The sequence below is a fragment of the Bufo bufo genome, chromosome 4, assembly GCF_905171765.1.
Source record: "Bufo bufo chromosome 4, aBufBuf1.1, whole genome shotgun sequence".
In the NCBI taxonomy this organism is placed as follows: domain Eukaryota; kingdom Metazoa; phylum Chordata; class Amphibia; order Anura; family Bufonidae; genus Bufo; species Bufo bufo.
Window position 1 is genome coordinate 96,094,949 of NC_053392.1, and position 27,868 is coordinate 96,122,816.

The window sequence follows — 27,868 nt, forward strand, 5'->3', positions numbered from 1 at the left end:
TTGTTGAAGCCCACAGAGATTGTTGTTACATGCCCCCACAGCTCTGCAAGTCAACAAAAGGCCAGAACCGAACTAGGTAAATTAGTAAATATCATTTTTTTTTTCTTAAAACTTGCTTAGCCTATATTGCTGACCATTACATTTACAGTGCTTTATTTTTTTCTACATAACTTGAACAACCCCTTTAAGTATCCCACTGTCTCTAGAAGATTAGAGTGCTTGCACGGGCCCCTGAAGAGTTGGGAATGCGGGTGCCATATGGAAAGGCTGAAGGGACCTAGCACTAAGACACAGGCTGTAGACAAGAACACAGAACTCCAGAGGCCGGGCCCCCTGTTGGAGGGCAGAGGAGGGCCAGCGGGTCCGGGCCACCAGAGAGCAGCAGTGGTAGCAGCAAGGTGTTTGGAACAGTATCTGTTTGACATCCCGCACCTGTGTGCAGGTAGCCTAAAGGGGTTGGCCACCGCTGCAGCGGATACCTTCCCCCTTGCATCACGTGATTAACAGATAGGAGGGGCAGGCCGCCGCCAGTACTTGGCTGCAGTGGTGTTGAAGCGGATGAGGACAGCGAATTATCAAATTATCACATAACGCAAACTGCCCAAAAGGGGGAGGGGGGTTTGCAGAACCCCTTTAATATTTGGCACAGCCCCTTAATTGTACAAAAAACACCTTACACAATGATCTGGTTTGTGTATCAGCTCTTCATTGTTTTAAGATCTTTGCTTGCTGTTTATTCACATGCACTGGCAGTGTGTGGCACAGTAAAAATAATAATAATATGACATTCAATAACAGCAAGAAGAGATGCTGAAAATTCTAGGATACACAAAGTATATTATTAGTACAGCGGCAGCTGAAACTAGAACAGTGCGGTGTATGGAGGATTATTATGGAAGACTAGCCTGACATGTACTACCCCGGAGACTAGCGCTGGGCACAGGAAGCCATTATTACTAATCTCTTCGGAGATATCATTTACACGAGTCTATATCGGAAATCCCCTCCTCTTAGCTGCAAGCGGTCTGGAGTTCTGACTCTCCTCGCTTTCCGTAGTCAGTGTGCTCGCCGAGCCCACATTAGGGTCAGCTGACCTCTACATGTGGCGTCCAATCAGGAAGCTGCGCCGCCGAGTGTGTAGTGACTGCGGGAGGATCAGTAAACTACAGCTGCCAGCATTTAGTTATCAAGGTATGATGGGAGTCGTAGACTGCTGTAGTGTTACAGACAGTGTTAGAGCGGACATGGGACAGGGTTGCGTTTTGATGCCGTTTTTTTTAACCCTTTTATCACTGGACTCTTTGTGGTGGTCCTATTTGTGGGTGCTTGTAAAAAGAACCTGTGCACAGGGACTGAGCAATATGAGGACAGCTGGTAGACTCCACCACCATTGCCTCCTCCCTGTGGACATGGTTACTGAGGAGGGGTCCCAAATCTAGGGCGAGGGACTGGTGACAAGTTGTGGAGTAGTTGCCGATTCCACACCAAACATCTTTGCCACGTGAGGAGGCTAGCCGATTACTTTTAGTGGCAGGGGACACCGCCAGGTGAACAGCCTGTCGGATCCGGACTGCCGCTAGTTCACGCGTGCCCCCGGACTGCCGCTAGTTCACGCGTGCCCCCGGACTGCCGCTAGTTCACGCGTGCCCCCGGACTGCCGCTAGTTCACGCGTGCCCCCGGACTGCCGCTAGTTCACGCGTGCCCCCGGACTGCCGCTAGTTCACGCGTGCCCCCGGACTGCCGCTAGTTCACGCGTGCCCCCGGACTGCCGCTAGTTCACGCGTGCCCCCGGACTGCCGCAATTGTGTGGAATGGGTGCGGACCCATTCATTCTCTATAGGGACAGAATGGACACAGTGTGCTGTCCGCATCTGTATTTCCCAGGGCTGTGGAGTCGGAGTCGAGGAGTCAGAGGCAATTTTGGGTACCTGGAGTCGGAGTCGGCAAAAAATGAACCGATTCTGACTCCTACTAGATTTAAATTGGAATAAAATAAAAAAAGTAAGTTTAAATGTCCCAATTCACAAAAAGTTATAATTAATTACCGTATTTTTCACCCTAGAAGACGCACCTAGGTTTTTGAGGAGGAAAATGAGATCCAAAAGGTGTGCTTTTGGTGGGTTTTGAACTAATGGTGGTCTGTGGATGGCACTGTTATGGGGGCATCTGTGGATGGCACTGTTATGGGGGCATCTGTGGATGGCACTGTTATGGGGGCATCTGTGGATGGCACTGTTATGGGGGCATCTGTGGATGGCACTGTTATGGGGGCATCTGTGGGTGGCACGGTTATGGGGGATCATTGTGGGGGCATCTGTGGATGACACATATACAGCATCTTATCTTGTGTCATCCACAGATCCCCCCCATAAGTGTCCCTGTGTAGTGAATGGGGGCCGGCATCTGTTTCTGTAATGGGCATCGGGCCCTCGCTGCCCGCTTCATTCATAAAGTGGGCGGAGCAGGCGCGTGACGTAGTGAGCTACGCTACGAGCGCCCACCCGGCCTCCTGACTGCCAAGAAGTTAGTAGTAAGTAGTACAGCGCTAGATTTAAGATGATTGGAATACTTTAACAATACCCACAAGTTAGATATTATTACTGTATACTACAGTGAGCGGGGCCCGGTGTAGTAGAATACAGTGACTGCACCGGGCCCCGCTGCCATTACAGAAACAGATGCCGGCCCCCAGTCCCTCCTGCCTCTCAGCCTATTCACCGGACGGTCGCAGCATTCGCCCCCATAAGATGCACTTCTATTTTTCCCCCACTTTTGCGAAAAATACGGTACTTCTCTACTGTAAGAATAAAGGCCAATGCATGCAGTGCGTCACATTACCGCAAAACGAACACGTTAAGTGACCATGAAGAAGCATGCTTTTCATATGCTTCACTATATGGCACGCAACGCACAGTTAAAGAGCGGCAATACTTATACTTTCCATTGTGTTGTGTTCCGCTGTTACAGGGAACGCATCGCCCATGGTTAACCTAGCCTCTCACTGATAACTGATTAAGTAAATATGTTTTTTGCAGGACTAGAGACACTTGTATAAGTGATGGGAATGGATAGTCAATAGTTCAAGACTGAAGCTGTAAACCATTTGAAAAACTGCTGTCATTTAGCTAAGGCTATAAAAACTTGTAAACTCTGATTGTTAGCTTAAACTTTAAAGGGAACCTGTCACCAGGATTTTGGGTATAGAGCTGAGGACATGGGTTGCTAGATGGCCGATGGCACATCCGCAATACCCTGTTCCCATAGCTCTGTGTGCTTTTATTGTGTAAAAAAAAACTATTTGATACATATGCAAATTAAGGCTACTTTCACACCTGCGTTCGGGTGTCCGCTCGTGAGCTCCGTTTGAAGGGGCTCACAAGCGGCCCCGAACGCAGCCGTCCAGCCCTAATACATTCTTAGTGGACGCGGATCCGCTCAGAATGCATCAGTCTGCCAGCGTTCAGCCTCCGCTCAGCGAGCGGACACTTGAACGCTGCTTGCAGCGTTCGGGTGTCCGCCTGGCCGTGCGGAGGCAAGCGGATCCGTCCAGACTTACAATGTAAGTCAATGGGGACGGATCCGTTTGAAGATGACACTATATGGCTCAATCTTCAAACGGATCCGCCCCCATTGACTTTCAATGTAAAGTCTGGACGGACCCGTTCAGGCTACTTTCACACTTAGAAATTTTTCTAAGTTATAATGCAGACGGATCCGTTCTGAACGGATGCAAACGTCTGCATTATCGGAGCGGATCCGTCTGATGAAACATCAGACGGACCCGCTCCGAACGCTAGTGTGAAAGTCGCCTAACCTGAGATGAGTCCTGTATGTGAGATGAGTCAGGGACAGGACTCATCTCAGGTTAATTTGCATATGTATCAAATCGGTTTTTTTACACAATAAAAGCACACAGAGCTATGGGGACTGGGTATTGCGGATGTGCTAGCGGCCATCTAGCAACCCATGTCCTCCGCTCTATACCCAAAATCCAGGTGACAGGTTCCCTTTAAACATGACTATGGGATTCTACTAGGAAAATCATGTTTTACAATAAATGCCCCTTCCCCTGCCCCATCTTCAGCAGAAGATCAGCACACAAAGGAGAAGGCAGCAACTTCCTAGCCAGTAGTTCTGTGGTAATGACATGTATGTTGCCTTTCTTTCCCTCAAGGAATTTATAAAATACATTTGCATATTAAATACAGAGGAGTCGGAGTCGGAAGTTCCAAAAACTGAGGAGTCGGACCATTTATCTACCGACTCCACAGCCCTGGTATTTCCGGAGCGCACCGCTGATCTTCCAGTCTGTGGCTCCGTAAAAAAATAGAACAGGGCATTTCTATGGGGGTGCCGGCCGGGTGTATTGCGGATCCGCAATACACTACGGACGTGTGAATGGACCCTTAACGGAGAGCATTCCGTTCAGGATGCATCAGTTCAGTCCCTCTTACATTTTTTGGACGGAGAAAATACCGCAGCATGCTGCAGTTTTCTCTCCGGCCAAAAATACTGATCACTTGCCGGAATCCGGATCCGGCATTAATTTACATTGAAGTGTATTAGTTCCGGATCCGGCATTAAGTGTTCCGGCAAAATGGATCCGGCTTTCCGGATGCGCAGACCTTTAAAAATGCAAATAAAAATAATACCGGATCTGTTTTTCCTGATGACACCGGGGAGACGGATCCAGTATTTCAATGCATTTGTCAGATGGAACTGCCTGCCGGAATCCTCTGCTGCAAGTGTGAAAGTACCCTAAAAGTACTGCATGCAGTACTTTTAGTCTGGCTGCCTCTCGGCGTGTGCTGCCGCCGGAACTCCGGCCTGCCCCTATTATAGTCAATGGGGACGGAGCGGCAGTCCCGGGCGCACACGTGAACTAGCGGCAGGACAGCTCCGACAGGCTGTTTACCTGCCGGAACAGCCTGCCTCTAGTGTGAAAGTACTTTTGTATCTTTTTTTTAATTTATTTTTTGTTGAATTTTGAGAACTTCTTGCCAGTAAAAAAAGAAGTTGCAGTGAGCTTTCCAGAAGTAAGATCAGTTGAAAACTGCATAAAACCCCCCAGAAATGACTGACACACCAATGGGCCTCAAAATTGGCACAAAACAAGAGATCTAAAAGGGTTTTCTGAGGTTTTTATACTGATGACCCTGTGGATAAGTCATCAGTATCTGATGTGGGGTCTGACACCCGGGACCCCCGCAATCAGCTGTGTTGAGAAGGCACCTGTACTCCTGTGAGCGCTGCGGTTTTCTCCGTGCTCACCAGTCCGCACATTGTATGGTGTTTGTGCTTGGTATCGCGCTCACCCCCATTCACTTCTATGGGACTGATCTGCGCTTAGGCCACGTGACCGATGAACGTGACATCACATGGCTTAGGGAAAGCTGTGAGAAGGCCGCAGCGCTACAGCCGATGCCTTGTCAATCCAAGTGCATTCTGCATTTTTTTCGGACTCGCTTTAAAAACAAAAACCTATTCTAGCCCTAAATCCATGGACACTGCAGATTTTCCCAAATAGAATAGTTGTAGAGATGGATGGTAGTGGGACGGCGGACGCTATGGAGAAATACACTGCTCAAAAAAATAAAGGGAACACAAAAATAACACATCCTAGATCTGAGTTAATTAAATATTCTTCTGAAATACTTTGTTCTTTACATAGTTGAATGTGCTGACAACAAAATCACACAAAAATGAAAAAATGGAAATAAAATTTTTCAACCCATGGAGGTCTGGATTTGGAGTCACACTCAAAATTAAAGTGGAAAAACACACTACAGGCTGATCCAACTTTGATGTAATGTCCTTAAAACAAGTCAAAATGAGGCTCAGTAGTGTGTGTGGCCTCCACGTGCCTGTATGACCTCCCTACAACCCCTGTGCATGCTCCTGATGAGGTGGCGGACGGTCTCCTGAGGGAATTGCTCCCAGACCTGGACTAAAGCATCTGCCAACTCCTGGACAGTCTGGGGTGCAACGTGACGTTGGTGGATAGAGCGAGACATGATGTCCCAGATGTGCTCAATTGGATTCAGGTCTGGGGAACGGGCGGGCCAGTCCATAGCATCAATGCCTTCGTCTTGCAGGAACTGCTGACACACTCCAGCCACATGAGGTCTAGCATTGTCTTGCATTAGGAGGAACCCAGGGCCAACCGCACCAGCATATGGTCTCACAAGGGGTCTGAGGATCTTATCTCGGTACCTAATGGCAGTCAGGCTACCTCTGGCGAGCACACGGAGGGCTGTGCGGCCCTCCAAAGAAATGCCACCCCACACCATTACTGACCCAATGCCAAACCGGTCATGCTGGAGGATGTTGCAGGCAGCAGAACGTTCTCCACGGCGTCTCCAGACTCTGTCACATGTGCTCAGTGTGAACCTGCTTTCATCTGTGAAGAGCACAGGGCGCCAGTGGCGAATTTGCCAATCTTGGTGTTCTCTGGCAAATGCCAAACGTCCTGCACGGTGTTGAGCTGTAAGCACAACCCCCACCTGTGGACGTCGGGCCCTCATATCACCCTCATGGAGTCTGTTTCTGACCGTTTCAGCAGACACATGCACATTTGTGGCCTGATGGAGGTCATTTTGCAGGGCTCTGGCAGTGCTCCTCCTGTTCCTCCTTGCACAAAGGCGGAGGTAGCGGTCCTGCTGCTGGGTTGTTGCCCTCCTACGGCCTCCTCCACATCTCTTGATGTACTGCCCTGTCTCCTGGTAGCGCCTCCATGCTCTGGACACTACGCTGACAGACACAGCAAACCTTCTTGCCACAGCTCGCATTTATGTGCCATCCTGGATAAGCTGCACTACCTGAGCCACTTGTGTGGGTTGTAGACTCCATCTCATGCTACCACTAGAGTGAAAGCACCGCCAGCATTCAAAAGTGACCAAAACATCAGCCAGGAAGCATAGGAACTGAGAAGAGGTCTGTGGTTACCACCTGCCGAACCACTCCTTTATTGGGGGTGTCATGCTAATTGCCTAAAATTTCCACCTGTTGTCTATCCCATTTGCACAACAGCATGTGAAATTGATTGTCACTCAGGGTTGCTTCCTAAGTGGACAGTTTGATTTCACAGAAGTGTGATTGACTTGGAGTTACATTGTGTTGTTTAAGTGTTCCCTTTATTTTTTTTGAGCAGTGTATATGGTCCACACATCGCAGTGGATGCACATTTTTAGAAATAAAAACTATGGATGTGCAGCATTTAGAGAACTACGGTATATTTGTGTGTCCTGTTCATACAGCCACCTCTGCAGATGACTACCTCAGTATATATTACATGGTCAGGTTCTATCTGCTACATACTGATGAGTATACTATATAGTATATCGTTTACGTGTAAGGGTAGAAAACCTTGAAAAACAGCCAAAAATAAAATGCTAATCTAAGAGCAGTTTCTAAGTTAGCGCTGCGACTAGTGGCATCGCTAGAGGGGGGGGGACAATCACCCCCCCCTATGTTCTTTGCCCCCCCGGGTGCCCCCCCCGCTGATTCCCCCAGGTGAATACTAATGAGCGCTTCCATTATGGAAGCGCTCATTAGTACCGAAGGACCAGGGAGTGGTGAACGCTCTGTACTTACCACTTCCTGGTCCTCGGCTGTCTGCTGTGCAGGGCTGCGCACAGCGTGAGGGCGCTCTGTGACCTCACGCTGTGCGCGCCAGTTCAGAGCACAGTCGACTGAGGAGAGGCAGGCGGCGTCCAGGAGCAGGAGAGGTAAGTGGTTTTATACTTTATAAAAAATGTGGCTGCTGGGGGCATAATGGGGGCTAATCATATGAGGCATAATGGGGGCTAATCATATGAGGCATAATGGGGGCTTATCATATGAGGCATAATGGGGGCTTATCATATGAGGCATAATGGGGGCTTATCATATGAGGCATAATGGGGGCTAATCATATGAGGCATAATGGGGGCTAATCATGTGAGGCATAATGGGGGCTAATCATGTGAGGCATAATGGGGGCTAATCATGTGAGGCATAATGGGGGCTAATCATGTGAGGCATAATGGGGGCTAATCATGTGAGGCATAATGGGGGCTAATCATGTGAGGCATAATGGGGGCTAATCATGTGAGGCATAATGGGGGCTAATCATGTGAGGCATAATGGGGGCTAATCATGTGAGGCATAATGGGGGCTAATCATGTGAGGCATAATGGGGGCTAATCATGTGAGGCATAATGGGGGCTAATCATGTGAGGCATAATGGGGGCTAATCATGTGAGGCATAATGGGGGCTAATCATGTGAGGCATAATGGGGGCTAATCATGTGAGGCATAATGGGGGCTAATCATGTGAGGCATAATGGGGGCTAATCATGTGAGGCATAATGGCTTATAATGGGGGCTAATGAGGCATAAGGGCTGATATGGGGGCTAATGAGGCATAATAAGTGTCTTCCACAGATCCACCATAACAGTGTGCCTGCGCACTGACGAGAGACAGAAAGAAGGGGGAAGAATCCGCGGAAGCAAGCAGAGGACGGCACAGCAGACGACTGAATAGCTTCTTTTGTAAGTAAATTGTTTTATTATAAATGTATCCCTGCCTACCGCAATTCTCTCGTATTTTGTAATCTTATTTATATATATATATATATATACTTATTTTGTTTTTGCCCCCCCATTTTTGACTGTGGTATCTTTGTGCCCCCCCTATATATTGTTCCTAGAGTCTCCACTGGCTGCGACACACTATGGCGGTATTCATACCCTAAATATACTGGTGTACATCAGTTTCCTACATTTACCTTGACCATGTCCTGTCTGTTTCCGTCACTCCTCTGCAGGATGAGCGGTGCTGGTGTCCCCTATACAAAGGCCGTCACAGCCTAGTACTTCTTCATAGGAGATGTTCAAGATCTTAACGAGCATCTTATCTTTAGCATTGCCGGGTATACGGTATACAGCTGCCACGATGTTCTATGCAGTGAGGAAGGGGCGCAGTCCAGGAGTCTACAAGACCTGGTAAGAAAGTCCTAAAATATCCCACATTGGTTTTCTGATTGGGGTGACTGTATGTATGGACTGCTGTAGTCCTCAGGGGTTCTATGACTATATCGTAGAGGGCAGGGGGGGTGATTATAACAGTGACGGGTCCTCTGTAGGCAATAGTTGGTTCCTCTGACTTTTTATTTATTTTTTCCCCCCCCCCCCCCCTTCATTTCTGTTCCCATCAAAGGGCAGAATGTAAAGAACAAGTGGACCGCTTTCCAGCAGCAAGGTACAAAAAGTTTGCTTCAGAGGAAGAAGCCTGGAAATTCGTAAAGGATAACCCGGAAGCTTCCTCCAGTCGTTTAGAAGGTAAAGGAGAATCTATGGAACAGTAGAGATAGTACAGTATGGCCAAACCTCCGACTCTGACTCCATCTCTTGTCTTTTTCCTTGACTTCTTCATACATGGCTAATAACTAGTAATAACACATTAAGGGTCCATTCACACGTCCGCAGAATGGGTCCGTATCCGTTCTGTAAACTGCGGAACAGGTGTGGACCCATTCATTCTCTATGGGACTGGAATGGATGCGGACAGCACACTATGTGCTCTCCGCATCCGCGTTTCCAGACCGCGCCCCCGATCTTCCGGGCTGCAGCTCCAGAAAAAAATAGAACATGTCCTATTCTAGAATAGGCAGTTCTATGGGGGTGCCGGCCGGGTGTATTGCGGATCCACAATACACTACGGACGCGTGAATGGACCCTTACTGTAGTACAGCGGTGACATCAGTCTTTTTATCACTGAAATATATTTATTGGAATACGAAAGCTGAACAAAATATTTCTAAATTCCTGTGAGTGAATGAGCAACACTTTAACCCCATAAAGACCCGCGCCATACATGTATGGGGGGCTGATTAGGCGGGTGCAGGAGCTGCACCCGCCCGATCAGCAGCAGGGGTCCGGCTGTCACAGATAGCCGGACCCCTGCTGTATGCGCCGGCATTGGTGAAAACACCGATGCCGGCGCATTAACCCTCGCGCTGCCGCAGTCAGCGCTGACCGCGGCACGTGTGGGATCATACCAGGGGCAGGGTGGCCATCGGGTCCCTGTGCTGCTGTGACGGGGACCCAATGGCAGGGAAGGCAGCCCGATGCCTTCCTTAGGCATCCTGGCTGCCTTCCATGACAGCCTGTGAGATCCAGCCCCCTGTATTACACTGGTAATACACTTACAGCCAATGCATGACAATACAGAAGTATTGTCATGCATTGTAAAGGGGATCAGACCCCCCAAGAGTGGGACAATAAATAAAGTGAAAAAAGATGTTAAAAAATAAAGTAAAAAAAAAAGTTTTAAAGGGTTTCTGTCACCTGAAAAATGGGTATTAACCACCTCAGCCCCCTTAGCGTAAACACCCTTAATGACCAGGCCACTTTTTACACTTCTGCACTACACTACTTTCACAGTTTATTGCTCGGTCATGCAACTTACCACCCAAATTAATTTTACCTCCTTTTCTTCTCACTAATAGAGCTTTCATTTGCTGGTATTTCATTGCTGCTGACATTTTTACTTTTTTTGTTGTTAATCGAAATTTAACGATTTTTTTGCAAAAAAATGACATTTTTCACTTTCAGTAGTTTGAAATCAAAATGTGTAAAAAATGACCTGTGAAATCCTAAAGGTGCTCTTTGGAATGTGGGCCCCTTTGCCCACCTAGGCTGCAAAAAAGTGTCACACGTGGTATTGCCGTACTCAGGAGAAGTTGGGCAATGTGTTTTGGGGGGTCATTTTACATATACCCATGCTGGGTGAGAGAAATATCTCGGCAAAAGACAACTTTTCCCATTTTTTTTATTTTTTTATACAAAGTTGGCATTTGACCAAGATATTTCTCTCACCCAGCATGGGTATATGTAAAATGACACCCCAAAACACATTCCCCAACTTCTCCTGAGTACAGCGATACCACATGTGTGACACTTTTTTGCCTAGATGCGCAAAGGTGCCCAAATTCCTTTTAGGAGGGCATTTTTAGACATTTGGATCTCAGACTTCTTCTCACGCTTTAGGGCCCCTAAATAGCCAGGGCAGTATAAATACCCCACATGTGACCCCACTTTGAATACCTTGGGGTGTCTTCTTTCCAATGAGGGGCATGGCGAGTTCATAGAAAAAAATATATTTTGGCACAAGTTCCACTAACTTGGGACAAAAAGTTCAATCTTTCATGGACTCAATATGCCCCTCAGCGAATACCTTGTGGTGTCTTCTTTCCAAAATGGTGTTATTTGTGGGGTGTTTGTACTGCCCTGGCATTTGAGGGTCTCCGCAATCATTAAATGTATGGCCAGCATTAGGAGTTTCTGCTATTCTCCTTATATTGAGCATACGGGTAATGAGATTTTTTTTATTTTCGTTCAGCCTCTGGGCTAAAATAAAAAATGAACGGCACAGATTTCTTCATTTGCATCGATCAATGTGGATGAAAAAATCTCTGCCAAAAAAAAAAGAGGGGAAAGGCGTCTGCCAGGACATAGGATCTCCGCCCAACATCCATACCCACTTAGCTCGTATGCCCTGGCAAACCCGATTTCTCCATTCACATCAATCGATGTGGATGAATAAATCATTGCCGGGATTTTATTTTATTTTTTACCTTTTTATAGGACAAACCTCTCCTTCCCCATGGGACAATGTGCAAAGCGCAAATCGCCTAAAGATGTGGCGAAGTACATTATGCACTTTATCCCAGGTGAAAGGAGAGGTTTGCAGCAGCTGTGAGTGAAAGGGCCCTAATAGCCCTGTTCGCTTGTCCTGTGAGATGCAATCCCTATGCTAAGTGTACCTGTGTGTGGTACTTCTGGAAACACTCTCCAAAGCATAGGGCAGGGTGGTCAGGGCAGTCAGGACAGAAATAGCGGGTGTCACGCCTTATTCCACTCCTGCTACAGACACGACCTCTTTTTCGGGGTGACGGTTGGGTTGAGGTACCGGCAACGACACTGGGGAAACTACACTGGTGGATGGGGCCACGGTACCTCCTGGATACAGGAGGTTCTCGATGATCTCTTCCTGAAATTTGAGGAAGGATCGTGTTCTCCCAGCCTTACCGTAGAAAACAAAACTATTATATGCAGCCAATTGAATTAAATATACAGACACCTTCTTATACCAGCGTCTGGTGCGTCGGGAAACTAAATACGGAGACAACATCTGGTCATTGAAGTCCACCCCTCCCATGAGCAAATTATAGTCGTGGACACAGAGGGGCTTTTCAATGACACTGGTTGCTCGCTCAATTTGGATTGTCGTGTCTGCGTGAATGGAGGAGAGCATGTAAACGTCACGCTTGTGTCTCCATTTCACCGCGAGCAGTTCTTCGTTACACAAGGCAGCCCTTTCCCCCCTTGCAAGACAGGTGGTAACGAGCCGTTGGGGGAAGCCCACGCGACTAGTTCGCGCGGTGCCACAGCAGCCAATCTGTTCTAGGAACAAATGCCTGAAGAGGGCCACACTTGTGTAGAAATTGTCCACATAAAGATGGTACCCCTTGCCAAATAAGGGTGACACCAAGTCCCAGACTGTCTTCCCACTGCTCCCCAGGTAGTCAGGGCAACCGACCGGCTCCAGGGTCTGATCTTTTCCCTCATAGATCCGAAATTTGTGGGTATAGCCTGTGGCCCTTTCACAGAGCTTATACAATTTGACCCCATACCGGGCGCGCTTGCTTGGGATATATTGTTTGAAGCCAAGGCGCCCGGTAAAATGTATTAGGGACTCGTCTATGCAGATGTTTTGCTCAGGGGTATACAAATCTGCAAATTTCTGGTTGAAGTGGTCTATGAGGGGCCGAATTTTGTGGAGCCGGTCAAAAGCTGGGTGGCCTCTGGGACGGGAGGTGGTGTTGTCGCTAAAGTGCAGGAAACGCAGGATGGCCTCAAATCGTGCCCTGGACATAGCAGCAGAGAACATGCTAGCGAGCGAAGTACCGGAGGCCGCTGCGATTGATAAAAAATATCAAAACTGATTTTTTTTATCGCCGCAGCGCTTGGAAAGTGATTGTGCAGTGATCAAAAAAATAATAATTTTTTGTCACTGCGGTGGGGCGGGCGTGGGTGAACGCAGGTGTGGGCGACCGATCAGGCCTGATCGGGCAAACACTGCGTTTTGGGTGGAGGGCGAGCTAAGGTGACACTAATACTATTATAGATCTGACTGTGATCAGTTTTGATCACTTACAGATACTATAAAAATACAAATGCTGGTTAGCGATACGCTAATCAGCGAATCAGTGACTGCGGTGGGCTGGGCGCTAACTGACGCTAAACTACCTAACCAAGGGGCCTAAACTATCCTAAAACCTATCAGTCAATACCAGCGAAAATAAAAGTGACAGTTTACACTGATCACTTTTTTCCTTTCACTAGGTGATTGACAGGGGCGAGCAAGGGGTGATCAAGGGGTTAATCGGGGTGATGGGGGGTGATCTGGGGCTAAGTGTAGTGTTGGTGGGTACTCACAGTGATGTCTGCTCCTCTGCTGGAACCAACCGACGAAAAGGACCAGCAGAGGAGCAGAGAAGCCATTTAACACATCATATTTACAAATATAATGTGTTATCTGGCTTCTGATTCGATTTTTTTTAAAAATCATCAGCTTGCCAGCGACGATAATTGGCTGGCAAGCTGATGACGTGACCCCCCTCTAACTTTTGCCGGCCCGCGATGCGCATGCGCGGGGCCGGCTTTGAGCGAAATCTCGCGTCTCGCGAGATGACGCATATATGCGTGACTGTGCGAAGAGCTGCCGCCTCCGGAACGCGATCCTGCGTTAGGCGGTCCGGAGGCGGTTAAGCTGGCTGACATTAGCTTAGTGCTAATGTCAGCTGAACATAACTATATTAGAGCCATCTCACTGCCTAAAGCCTTTATTGAGAAAAACTAACTTTTATAATCTGCTAATTAGCCTCTAGGAGCAGGGGGGGGGGGGGCGTTGAACCTGCTCCTAGAGGCTCCGTTTGCCCACCTCTTTCCACGCCCTTCTTCACTTGATTGACAGGACCAGGCAGCGCTGCTCTCCTCTTGCTGGCCATGTCTGCAGTGTAAATCTCGCGGCGTTCAGTATTCGCAGTATGCGCAGTGAGGAAGCCAGCAGCCGTCGAGTGTCCTTCCCTCACTGTGCCAAGAGAAGAAGGGCGTGAAAAGAGGTGGGCAAACAGAGCCTCTAGGAGCAGGTTCAACGCCCCCCCCCCCCCCCCTGCTCCTATAGGCTAATTAGCATATTATAAAAATTTGTTTTTCCCAATAAAGGATTTAGGCAGTGAGATGGTAAAAATAAAGTACAAAAAAAAATTGTCAAAAATAGGGAAAAAAAGAAAAGTAGACATATTGGGTATCGACTAGAGTTGAGCGAACACCTGGATGTTCGGGTTCGAGAAGTTCGGCCGAACTTCCCGGAAATGTTCGGGTTCGGGATCCGAACCCGACCCGAACTTCGTCCCGAACCCCATTGAAGTCAATGGGGACCCGAACTTTTCGGCACTAAAAAGGCTGTAAAACGGCCCAGGAAAGGGCTAGAGGGCTGCAAAAGGCAGCAAAATGTAGTTAAATCCCCTGCAAACAAATGTGGATAGGGAAATGAATAAAAATAAAAATAAAATAAATAAAAATTAACCAATATCAATTGGAGAGAGGTCCCATAGCAGAGAATCCGGCTTCATGTCAGCAGAGAATCAGTCTCTTCATGCCATAGCAGAGAATCAGGCTTCATGTCATAGCAGAGAATCAGGCTTCATGTCACCCACCACTGGAACAGGCCATTGTCAGATATTTTTAGGCCCCGGCACCCAGACAGAGGAGAGGTTCATTCAACTTTGGGTTGCCCCGCAATATAATGGTAAAATGAAAATAAAAATAAGATTGAATGAGGAAGTGCCCTGGAGTACAATAATATATTGTTAAGGGGAGGTAGTTAATGTCTAATCTGCACAAGGGATGGACAGGTCCTGTGGGATCCATGCCTGGTTCATTTTTATGAACGTCAGCTTGTCCACATTGGCTGTAGACAGGCGGCTGCGTTTGTCTGTAATGACGCCCCCTGCCGTGCTGAATACACGTTCAGACAAAACGCTGGCCGCCGTGCAGGCCAGCACCTCCAAGGCATAAAAGGCTAGCTCTGGCCACGTGGACAATTTGGAGACCCAGAAGTTGAATGGGGCCGAACCATCAGTCAGTACGTGGAGGGGTGTGCACAGGTACTGTTCCACCATGTTAGTGAAATGTTGCCTCCTGCTAACACGTTCCGTATCAGGTGGTGGTGCAGTTAGCTGTGGCGTGGTGACAAAACTTTTCCACATCTCTGCCATGCTAACCCTGCCCTCAGAGGAGCTGGCCGTGACACAGCTGCGTTGGCGACCTCTTGCTCCTCTGCCTTCGCCTTGGGCTTCCACTTGTTCCCCTGTGACATTTGGGAATGCTCTCAGTAGCGCGTCTACCAACGTGCGCTTGTACTCGCGCATCTTCCTATCACGCTCCAGTGCAGGAAGTAAGGTGGGCACATTGTCTTTGTACCGTGGATCCAGCAGGGTGGCAACCCAGTAGTCCGCACACGTTAAAATGTGGGCAACTCTGCTGTCGTTGCGCAGGCACTGCAGCATGTAGTCGCTCATGTGTGCCAGGCTGCCCAGAGGTAAGGACAAGCTGTCCTCTGTGGGAGGCGTATCGTCATCGTCCTGCGTTTCCCCCCAGCCACGCACCAGTGATGGGCCCGAGCTGCGTTGGGTGCCACCCCGCTGTGAACATGCTTCATCCTCATCCACCTCCTCCTCATCCTCCAGTAGTGGGCCCTGTCTGGCCACATTTGTACCTGGCCTCTGCTGTTGCAAAAAACCTCCCTCTGAGTCACTTCGAAGAGACTGGCCTGAAAGTGCTAAAAATGACCCCTCTTCCTCCAGCTCCTGGGCCACCTCCTCTTCCATCATCGCCCTAAGTGTTTTCTCAAGGAGACATAGAAGTGGTATTGTAACGCTGATAACGGCATCATCGCCACTGGCCATGTTGGTGGAGTACTCGAAACAGCTCAACAGGGCACACAGGTCTCTCATGGAGGCCCAGTCATTGGTGGTGAAGTGGTGCTGTTCCGCAGTGCGACTGACCCGTGCGTGCTGCAGCTGAAACTCCACTATGGCCTGCTGCTGCTCGCACAGTCTGTCCAGCATGTGCAAGGTGGAGTTTCACCTGGTGGGCACGTCGCATATGAGGCGGTGAGCGGGAAGGCCGAAGTTACGCTGTAGCGCAGACAGGCGAGCAGCGGCAGGATGTGAACGCCGGAAGCGCGAACAGATGGCCCGCACTTTATGCAGCAGCTCTGACATGTCGGGGTAGTTGCGAATGAACTTCTGCACCACCAAATTCAGCACATGCGCCAGGCAAGAGATGTGCGTCAAATCGGCTAGTCCCAGAGCTGCAACGAGATTTCGCCCATTATCGCACACCACCAGGCCGGGCTTGAGGCTCACCGGCAGCAACCACTCGTCGGTCTGTTGTTCTATACCCCGCCACAACTCCTGTGCGGTGTGGGGCCTGTCCCCCAAACATATGAGTTTCAGAATGGCCTGCTGACGTTTACCCCGGGCTGTGCTGAAGTTGGTGGTGAAGGTGTATGGCTGACTGGATGAGCAGTTGGAAGAAGAGGAGGAGGAAGCTGAGTAGGAGGAGGAGGAGGAGACAGGAGGCAAAGAATGTTGCCCTGCGATCTTTGGCGGCGGAAGGACGTGCGCCAAACAGCTCTCCGCCTGGGGCCCAGCCGCCACTACATTTACCCAGTGTGCAGTTAGAGAGATATAGCGTCCCTGGCCGTGCTTACTGGTCCACGTATCTGTGGTTAGGTGGACCTTGCCACAGATGGCGTTGCGCAGTGCACACTTGATTTTATCGGATACTTGGTTGTGCAGGGAAGGCATGGCTCCTTGGAGAAGTAGTGCCGGCTGGGAACAACATACTGTGGGACAGCAAGCGACATGAGCTGTTTGAAGCTGTGTGTGTCCACCAGCCTAAATGACAGCATTTCATAGGCCAGTAGTTTAGAAATGCTGGCATTCAGGGCCAGGGATCGAGGGTGGCTAGGTGGGAATTTACGCTTTCTCTCAAATGTTTGTGAGATGGAGAGCTGAACGCTGCCGTGTGACATGGTTGAGATGCTTGGTGACGCAGGTGGTGGTGTTGGTGGTACATCCCATGTTTGCTGGGCGGCAGGTGCCAACGTTCCTCCAGAGGCGGAGGAAGAGGCCGAGGCGGCAGCAGCAGAAGAGGCCGAGGCGGCAGCAGCAGAAGAGGTAGCAGGGGGAGCCTGAGTGACTTCCTTGTTTTTAAGGTGTTTACTCCACTGCAGTTCATGCTTTGCATGCAGGTGCCTGGTCATGCAGGTTGTGCTAAGGTTCAGAACGTTAATGCCTCGCTTCAGGCCTCCTGTTCAGTCTGCACACTGCATAAAGACGCAGCAGTTGGCACCTGTGTTTCGTCATCATCAGAGACGTGCTGAGGTGGTATTCCCATGTCCTCATCATCAGGAAACATAAGTGGTTGTGCGTTAGTGCATTCTATCTCTTCCACCCCTGGGGAAGGGCTAGGTGGATGCCCTTGGGAAATCCTGCCAGCAGAGTCTTCAAACAGCATAAGAGACTGCTGCATAACTTGAGGCTCAGACAGTTTCCCTGATATGCATGGGGGTGATGTGACAGACTGATGGGCTTGGTTTTCATGCGCCATCTGTGTGCTTTCTGCAGAAGACTGGGTGGGAGATAATGTGAACGTGCTGGATCCACTGTCGGCCACCCAATTGACTAATGCCTGTACCTGCTCAGGCCTTACCATCCTTAGAACGGCATTGGGCCCCACCAAATATGGCTGTAAATTCTGGCGGCTACTGGGACCTGAGGTAGTTGGTACACTAGGACGTGTGGCTGTGGCAGAACGGCCACGTCCTCTCCCAGCACCAGAGGGTCCACTAACACCACCACGACCATGTCCGCGTCCCTTACTAGATGTTTTCCTCATTGTTACCGTTCACCACAATAAGAAAAATATTATTCGGCCCAATGTATTGAATTCAAATTCAGGCCTTTTTTTTACAGACACCTAACACTATCTGGCTATCTATTTAGGTACCGTATTACACTAATATAGGCACACCAGTAAATATAGGCACACCAGTAATGACAGATTTAGCTGAATATAAATTTGAGGCCTATTATTTAGGCGCTGGGTGACAGGTATACGTTTACGGACAGAATTTGACTTGGATCTGCACAGTAGCGTGTGTGTGAAGTTATTGAGAATTACCCTATCAGCACCTTGAATCTAATATACCCTTTTAGGGATAGATTTAAAGTAGGCCTGATACAGCAGAAACCACTAATTTAGAGAATTGCAAAATTGGGAATTGTATTTCAACCCAGAACAAAAACTGTGCTTCGACGGACACTAAATAACTTGACCAGCTAAAGCAATAATGACAGATTTGGATGAATATAAATGTGAGGCCTATTTTTTAGGCGCTGGGTGACAGGTATACGTTTACACACAGAATTAGACTTGGAATTGAACAGTAGCGTGTGTGTGAAGTTATTGAGAATAACTTGGTGACAGGCTCAGCTTGACCCTGATGTAGGATATAGCCAAAAAATAACCACACTATTGATGGTTAAATGCACTTGGTGACAGGCTCAGCTTGCCCCTGATGTAGTATATGGCCAAAAAATAACCACACTATTGATGGTTAAATGCACTTGGTGACAGGCTCAGCTTGCCCCTGATGTAATATATGGCCAAAAAATAACCACACTATTGATGGTTAAATGCACTTGATGACAGCTTGACCCTGATGTAGGATATAGCCAAAAAATAACCACACTATTGATGGTTAAATGTACTTGGTGGCAGCTTGTGCTGGCGCACCACAAGACACAAAATGGCCGCCGATCAACACAGAAAAAAGTGAATGAAAAAACGCTCTGGGCAGCCTAAAAACAGTGAGCAATTGAATAGCAGCAGTTCAATGATCCACAGCTGTAGATCGATCACTGAATGAAGTCTTTTTGGAGGAGTTAATCACTGCCTAATCTCGCCCTAACGTCGCAGCTGCAACCTCTCCCTACACTTGTATCAGCAGTGTGACGTGCAGCGTTATGTGACCCAAGCTTATATAGAGGCTGGGTCACATGCTGCACTGGCCAATCACAGCTATGCCAATAGTAGGCATGGCTGTGACGGCCTCTTGGGGCAAGTAGTATGACGCTTGTTGATTGGCTGCTTTGCAGCCTTTCAAAAAGCGCCAAGAAAGCACCGAACCCAGACTTTTACGAAAATGTTCGGGTCCGTGTCACGGACACCCCAAAATTCAGTACGAACCCGAACTATACAGTTCGGGTTCGCTCATCCCTAGTATCGACCAACTCTATAAAATCACATGACCTAACCCCTCAGGGGAACACTGTCAAAAAAATAAAATAAAAACTGTGTTAAAAAAAACATTTTTTTTTGTCACCTCACATCACTAGAAGTGCAAAAATAGTACCAATCTAACAGTCACCTCATCCCGCAAAAAATGAGCCCCTAAGACAATCGCCCAAATAATAAAAAAATTATGGCTCTGACTATGGAGGCACTAAAATATGATTTTTGTTTTGTTTTAAAAATGCTTTTATTGTGTTAAATGTAAAAAAAAAAATTTAAGTAGACATATTAGGTATCGCCACGTCTGTAACAACCTGCTCTATAAAAATACCACATGACCTAACCCCTCAGATGAACACCATAAAAAAAATGGTTTAAAAAAAGCCATTTTCCATATTCCAAAAAGTGTAATAGCAAGCAATCAAAAAGTCATATGCACCCCAAAATAGTGCCAATCAAACAATCATCTCATCCCGCAAAAATTATACCCTACCTAAGATAGTCGCCCAAAAAACCCCCCAAAACTATGGCTTTCAGATTATGGAGACACTAAAACATGATTTATTTATTTTTTGTTTAAAAAATGCTGTTATTGTGTAAAACTTAAATAAATAAAAAAAGTATACATATTGGGTATCGCCCGTAAGAACCTGCTGTATAAAAATATCACATGACCTAACCCCTCAGGTGAACACCGTAAAAAAATAAAGATAAAGTGTGTCAAAAAAGCTATATTTTCCCCTCAACCACGAGAGAGAGGATCCGCCCCCAAAGACAGGAAACCTGAAGTACAAAAAGGTGGAGACTCTTCTCCAACTTCAGTATGGTTTCCTGTCTTTGGAGGGATAGCCTGTAGTACATTCGTCTCTCCCCGTGGTAGCCCTTAGTTACCTGCGGTCCCCGATCTTGACATGCAGTACAGTGGTGCGCGATTGCTGGAGGCTCCTTAGCTCTGACGGGCATGATGCTTCCGTACATCGTGGGCGCGTCTGGAAAAAGAAGTTAAGCGTGAAGAAGATCACTTGGCCCGGGGGGAGGAGCCCCTGCTCCGCTCTATAGTGAAGGAAGCTATAATCCAGAATGAGGCCTGGAGCGCACGTATGCGTCATGACACATCACGTGACGTCGGGGGAGGTGCAGATAAGAGCACAGAACCCAGAAGTGAGCTGCCGGTGGTTGATTCCGCTGTGAATTAAGCGTTTGCAGCAGCGTTGCTGACCGAGCGAACCGTTTTGAATTAGGAGAGCGGTAATCCTCTGGCAGCCACTATGGAGGAAGAAAAGAAGGACACAGCTGAAGATCCAATGTCCATTATGGCCTTGGTACCTATTGGAGGGGTGAGAGGCCCATGGCCATGTATACGTAAATTTGTATATATACAATATGTATATGTGTTTTCCAGGGAAAGCTTTAAAGAGCTTTGGCTAAAAGGTAAAATAAGGAATATTCTGTACGTAGATGTTCCCTGGCTTCTGATTATGAAAAAAAGACTATGCCAGACCTGCATTAAAAAAACGGTGGCGGAGGAGTCGCCGTCATTTTATAAATGTCTTCAGTCGCTGGTCATATCCGAAATTGACTCGTCCCTGGCTTCGAGAAAAGTCAGTACATCTAAGGAGCAGAGTCCTAGGAAAACGCAGCCTTTGGCCTCATGCACACGGCCGTTTTTTTTCCCCGTTTACTGGCCGTTTTTTGCGTTCCGTATACGGTCCGTATACGGAACCATTCATTTCAATGGTTCCGCAAAAAAAACGGAATGTACTCCGTATGCATTCCGTTTCCGTTTTTCCGTTCCGTTTTAACATAGAACATGTCCTATTATTGCCCGCAAATCACAGTCCGTGGCTCCATTCAAGTCAATGGGTCCGCAAAAAAACGGAACACATACGGAAATGCATCCGTATGTCTTCCGTTTCCGTTCTGTTTTTTGCTGAACCATCTATTGAAAATGTTATGCCCAGCCCAATTTTATCTATGTAATTACTGTATACTGTATATGCCATACGGAAAAACGGAACAAAAACGGAAACACAACGGAAACAAAAAACGGAACAACGGATCCATGAAAAACGGACCGCAAAACACTGAAAAAGCCATACGGTCGTGTTCAATAAGCCTTTCAGTAATGTTTCCTCAGATTCAGAAGAGGGGGAAGATTTCCAATCCTTGGAGAATCTTTATTCGGACAACTCATCTTACTCTTCTGGAAATGAAGGGAAGGAGATAGGAAGGCCCTTTTTTCCAATTGAGGATGTAGATCGTTTATTAAAAGCGGTTAAATCATCTATGGGTATAGAAGATTCTAAGGAACCAAAATCCGTGCAGGATATAATGTTGGGCGGCGATGAAACAAAACATCTAAGATCTTTCCCGGTTCATAAAAATTTGTCAGCATTGATTAAAGGGGAATGGAAAAGACCTAACAAGAAGGTTTATATTTTAAAAAATATAAAGAGAGAAAATATCCTTTTTCTGAAGAGGTTGCAGCTCCCTGGAATAAAGCACCTAAAATAGATGTAGCTATTTGCAAAATAGCTAAAAAGACATGGGATCATTAAAAGATAAAAAAGCTGATGGTATTTTAAACAGGGCCTGAGAATCGTCTACTTCTTACTTAAGACCTTCTATTGCCTCAACCCGTACTGCTCGTTCCTTAATAATCTGGTTGTCTGATCTAGAAGATCAATTAAAAAATAAATGTCCTAGGGAGGAAATTTTTGCAGGACTTCCAACTATTAAAAAAGCAGCAGATTTTTTGGCGGATGCCTCGGCAGATGCAATTAAGTTAGCGGCTCGTTCCTCTGCTCTGACTAATTCTGCACGCAGGGCCTTATGGCTGAAAAACTGGAGTGGGGATCTGCAGTCAAAAAAGAGGCTTTGTGCGGTGCCCTATGAAGGAGAATATCTTTTCCCATATCATCACCATGACGGCCACAAGGAGATTGACCCATGACCTCTGTGGGGGCTGGAAACAGAGAAGAGGTTAAATTGCCCCCTCCCACCACCACACCTCAGTGTTCCTGTCCCCACTGTGGCCAGGGTCAGAGAAGAGTCTCCCTGCGGGCTGGCAGGGAGATGAAGATGGGAAATCAAATTGTTCCTACACCCTTTTTTTATTTTTATTCTTCTCCAGGAGGGTCCGAGGACGGTCTCCTGGTTTACTTGAAGCTCAATCGGAGCTCCCCCAGTCCGCCGGCGGCCGCGTGCTTATGCTGGACTGAGGGGTATCGGGAGGGCTCGCTCTGGCTGGTCTGGAGCCTGCTCCCGGGCCGCAACTTCCTCCTCCTCCTCCTCCCCGGTGGGTTGGGCTGTGCAGCGGCCGGCGTGTGCGCACGCCGATGTCTGAGACGTCACTTCCGGGTTCGGTCATGTGACGCAACCCGGAAGTACAAGCGCAGAAGGCCGAGTTGTTTGAATTAAAGGCGGGACGGCCACGGAACGCTGATCTGAGGTCTGTAAGTACCCTGTATACTGTTCCTACTACCAGAGTATGTCAGGTCCCGATCTGCAAACTTCTATGAAGCTTGATGCTCCCTCTCTGCCTCCTGTAAGTATCCCTCTGGGGGTCCGCTTGTTGATTCAATTGAAGTTTCTGCCTGGGCTTATTTCTGGTGCCTCTGTTGCATATTTATTTAATTTCAGGCTAAAGAGGCTCAAAAAAAGGTTAAAAAACCTCCTCGCTGCATTTCTTGAGCTAAAAGATTGCCTGATGAATATGGAAAGAAGCTATGTAAAGAATGTATTTCTGATGTGATCCAGCAGGAGCAATCCTCCCTTATGGATAGTATTAGATCTGTGGTTCAGGAAGAACTTAGGGCCGCTAGAGCCGCTCCATCTAAATCCCAAGGCCAGCCCTCTCGCAAACGTCCGCGTTCTAAGATCATTTCCTCCTCGGGATCTGATGATGCTGATAAGGCTTCTACTTCCATGCAATGGTAAGATGATTTCTCTCTCTCTGAGGGAGAGATCTACGAAAGCAACAGAAAATTCTATTTTTCCTCTGAGGAAATGGGTGACTTACTAAAAGCGGTCAGAGCGACAATGGGGATTGAAGAAGCCCCTAGGTCTCTATCTATTCAGGACAAAATGTTTGGGGGCCTTAGTGAAGAAATCCAGGGTCTTCCCCATAAACGAAAATATAAAAGAGATGATTCTGGAAGAGTGGTCAGAACCAGAGAAAAGACTTGGAATATCCAAGGAATTCAAAAATCGGTTATTGTTTGAACCTTCTCAGTCCAAACTATTCAATGAGACCCCTAAGATCGACGTGCAGGTGGCGAAAGTAAATAAAAAGACTGCCCTGCCATTTGAGGATGCTGCTCAATTAAGGGATGCTATGGAACGGAAGGCAGATGCCCTTTTGAGAAAGTCTTGGGAGGCCTCGATGTATAACGTTAAGACCAACATTGCAGCAACGTCAGTAGCTAGGTCTATGTATTTATGGCTAGGAGAGCTAAAAAAAATCACCTGAGTAACAAGACTTCTAGGGAAGAAATCCTGCAGTCTATCCCGCTACTTAAGTCAGCTACAAGATTCCTTGCGGACGACTCGGCCGAATCCATTAGATTCTGTGCTAAAGAGGCTGGACTTTCCAATGCGGCTCGTCGGGCTTTATGGATAAAGTCCTGGTCGGGTGATAGGATATCCAAACAGAAGTTAGTATCTATTCCCTTTTCAGGTGAATATGTATTCGTGCCGGTTCTAGACAAAATACTAGAGAAAGCTGCTGATAGAAAAAAAGGATTCCCCGAAGAAAGATCTTATAGAAGGAACCAGTCCTTTCGGTCATACGGTGGACAAAATAAGGCTGGTAGGGGGAAAGGCAAGTCAGGCCGTTGGGCTTATCCCAAAGGAGGCAAAGGAAGAGGTTTCCTTCTTAAGCCCCAATCTAAATCTGAAGACAAACAATGACGCCATTGTAGGGGGGAGACTGAAGGATTTCCTAGGTCCATGGGCACTAATATCCAAAAATCCTTGGGCCTTGGATATCATTCGGCAAGGATACAAGATTTGTCGTAACAAAGATGCCTTCCAGATCCTCCAACCTGAATATTTTCCAGGGAGTCCAGGACCTGGTGAAAAAGGGAGCAGTAATCCCAGTTCCCGCGTCTCAAAGAAGTCGGGGGTACTATTGAACCCTATTTTTAGTAAAAAAGAAGGAAGGAGACTTTCGAACTATTATAAACCTGAAACAACTTAACAAGTTTATTCTTGTTTATTTACAGGAAGTTCAAAATGGAGTCTCTGAAATCAATAGTACCTCTGATAAAGCTAGGAGCATTTATGTGCTCGGTCGACCTGAAAGACGCTTACTTGCATGTTCCCATTCACCCAGATCACCAGAGATACCTAAGGTTTGCTATTTCAGACCCTTTCAATCAGATTCTCCATTTTCAATTCATAGCGCTACCCTTCGGGATTTCAGCTGCACCAAGGCTGTTCACCAAACTGGTGATAGAAATGATAGCTCCACTCAGACAAGAAGGGTTAAATATAGTGCCGTACCTCGACGATTTCTTAATTATAGCAGACTCAAAGGAGCTCCTACTGTCAGACTTGGAAATATTTTTATCCCGTCTGTCACAGCTAGGATGAATTGTGAACCAACCCAAGTCTATGTTAGTACCATCCACGAGAGTGAAGTTCCTAGGGGTTACACTAGACTCCCTAACACAGTCGACCTTCCTGCCACAGATCAAGATCCAGTCTCTGGTAAGCAAGGTGAGGCATTTTCAACACCGAAAAAAATGCTCAGTGAGAGAAGTGATGAGCCTTCTCGGCCTCCTAACCTCCTGTATACCTTCAGTCAAGTGGGCGCAGGCTCACTGTCGGGTGATACAGAATTGGCTATTGTCCCAATGGAACAAGAAGAAGGGCTCTCTAGATTCCAAGCTTTGGATTCCAGGGTCAGTAAAGGTCTCTCTCTCTTGGTGGACGAAGGAGAAGAATCTTTCCCAGGGGGTTCCATGGATCAAATCGCCATCAATAACAATCTTCACGGATGCCAGCAAATCTGGATGGGGAGCGAAAGTCGACAAAGCTTACTTCCAGGGAACTTGGAAGCATCACATATCTGTCCAATCCTCAAATTTCAGGGAACTGTACGTGGTAAGGGAAGCTCTACTTTCAGCCAGGCAGCTAATAAAAAGGCAGCATGTGAGGGTCCTATCGGACAACACGACCGTGGTCTCCTACCTGAAACACCAGGGAGATACTCGATCAAGGAGACTCCAGAATATCACAGAGGAAATTTTCTCCTTTGCAGAGGAAGAGCTAAGATCCATCTCAGCAATGCACCTAAAGGGATCCCAAAACCTAGAAGCGGGCTTTTTAAGCAGGCAAAAGATAGATCACACAAAATGGGCTCTGAATCAAGAGGTCTTCAACATCCTAACCCAGAGTTGGGGACTTCCTACAATAGACCTTTTTGCAACAAAAAAGAATACGAAATTACAAACATTCTGCTCTCTAAATGCGGGAGACCATCCTTGGAGAATAGATGCCTTCTCTCTGAAATGGTGTTGGGATCTAGCGTACGCATTCCCTCCAATGCCTCTCATCCCAAGGGTCATTCAGAAGATTCTGGAAGGGAGAACCACAGTGATATTGATCACCCCGTTCTGGCCCAAGAGGAGTTAGTTTGCTCCGCTCCTGAGACTGGCAATAGACGACCCGGTGAGACTCCCACTCAGAAGGGACATCCTATACCAGGGTCCTTTACTACATCCTCATCCGGAATTCCTGAAACTCACGGCCTGGATCCTGAGGTCTCCATCTTAAAGTCTCAGGGCCTGTCGGACAAAGTCATAGCCACCTTGAGATGCTCCAGGAAAAAGGTGACATCTGCGATATATTGTATGTCTGGGCGAACGGAGCGGCGCCCAGACATACTAGTAAGTGCAGGGGGACCCCTGGGCGCCGCTCTGCCCACTGATATAGTTAGTTTTTAAACTAGTGAAAGGTCCTCTTTAACCTAGAATGGTGGTTGAATGCAAACCGTTTGAATCAGGGAACATCATGGATAATGAACGAATTACTATGCTTGACGACCGATGCAAGCCCTTGGGGCTGGGGTGCCCATATTCAAAATCTATCCTTTCAGGGATCATGGAAGGGGCATCTGAAATCCGCCTCCTCAAATATGAAGGAGTGGAAGGCAGCGAAATTTGCAATTCTGGAGGTTCTTCCGTTAATTTCAGGCAGAAACTTGAGAACGTCAGGCAACAGAACAGTGGTGTCCTATATAAACAAACGGGGAGGTACCAGATTCCGAAATCTGATGTCAATGCTCAGCGACATTCTTCAGATAGCGGAACAAAACTGCAAGTCTATCTTGGCAGTCCACATAAAAGGGACTGAGAATGTACAGGCAGATTTTTATGAGCCGTCATTTAATTTCCCAGGGAGAATGGAGCCTGAATCCGAAAATATTCAGAAAGATAGCAGACAGTTGGGGTCTTCCGTGTAGACCTTTTCGCTACAATTCAGAACAAAAAAGTGAAGAATTTTTACTTTATCCCCGGAAGGATTCCCCTTGTGGTCTAGATGCTTTTCTCCACAGGTGGAATTTTCCACTAGCTTATGCCTTCCCTCCCTTCCCCTTGAATCCCCGGGGTTTTAAAAATGATAAGGGAGGATCGAGCGAAGGTCATTCTAACGGCTCAATTTTTGTCCCAAGAGACCATGGTTCACTTGGTTAAGGAAGTTGTCAGTGACTGATCCAAGGGTTCTCCCAGCAACCCACAACCTTCTTTCTCAGGGGCCGTATTTCACTCAGGTAGACAGTCTCCATCTGACGGCCTGGAACCTGAAAGGAAGCTTTTAGCTAGAAGAGGTTTTTCTGATGAATTAATAAATACTCTCTTGAAAAGTAGGAAGGAAGTCACCGTTTCCATCTATGCTAGAGTCTGGAAACATTTTTTGGTCATTTGCAGGGTTACACTTTACAGACCTTCCATGTCCGGCTCCAGTTACTAAGATCTTGGAGTTTCTTCAGAAAACCTTTAGAAGTTCAGGCTTCAGCACTATCGGCTCTTTTTAATAAACAGATTGTAGCAAATGCATGGGTCGTAGGATTTTTTTTTTTAATCTGTCACTAGAACAGCTTTGAAATTGTCACCAAGAGTATCTCTTGGGACTTGAATAATCTTGTTCTGAGTGCCCTTACTAAACCTCCTTTTGAACCTATTGAGCAAATTCCAATGAAAATATTGTCTCTTAAATTGTGTATCTTAGTGACTCTTACCTCAGCTCGTAGAATTAGTGAGCTTCAGGCGATCTCTATTAATGCACCTTACACTACCATTTTAGATGATAGGGTTGTTATCAGACCTGACCCCGCATTTGTTCCAAAAGTGGCCACTAAGTTTCATAGGTCTCAAGAGATTATCCTTCCATCTTTCTTTGAGAATCCAACCTCAGAGGAGAAAGAGGCTTTCCATTGTCTAGATGTTA

The 27,868-nt window shown here is 47.3% G+C and overlaps 1 protein-coding gene across 3 annotated transcripts in view; it reads left to right on the forward strand.

Annotated features, from left to right (window-relative positions):
• Positions 1-1,071: 1,071 nt before the first annotated feature.
• RNASEH1 (ribonuclease H1) overlaps positions 1,072-27,868 on the forward strand; it is a 56,269-nt gene continuing 29,472 nt past the window's right edge. For 2 of the 3 annotated variants that reach the window (XM_040427550.1, XM_040427552.1), the window contains exons 1-3: positions 1,072-1,139; positions 8,807-8,986; positions 9,201-9,322. In XM_040427550.1, the coding sequence (XP_040283484.1) occupies positions 8,871-8,986; positions 9,201-9,322 (238 nt within the window). In that variant the 5' untranslated portion in view covers positions 1,072-1,139; positions 8,807-8,870. Of the gene's footprint in view, positions 1,192-8,806; positions 8,987-9,200; positions 9,323-27,868 lie in introns of all 3 variants that reach the window. The other variant, XM_040427551.1, reaches the window with a different exon arrangement.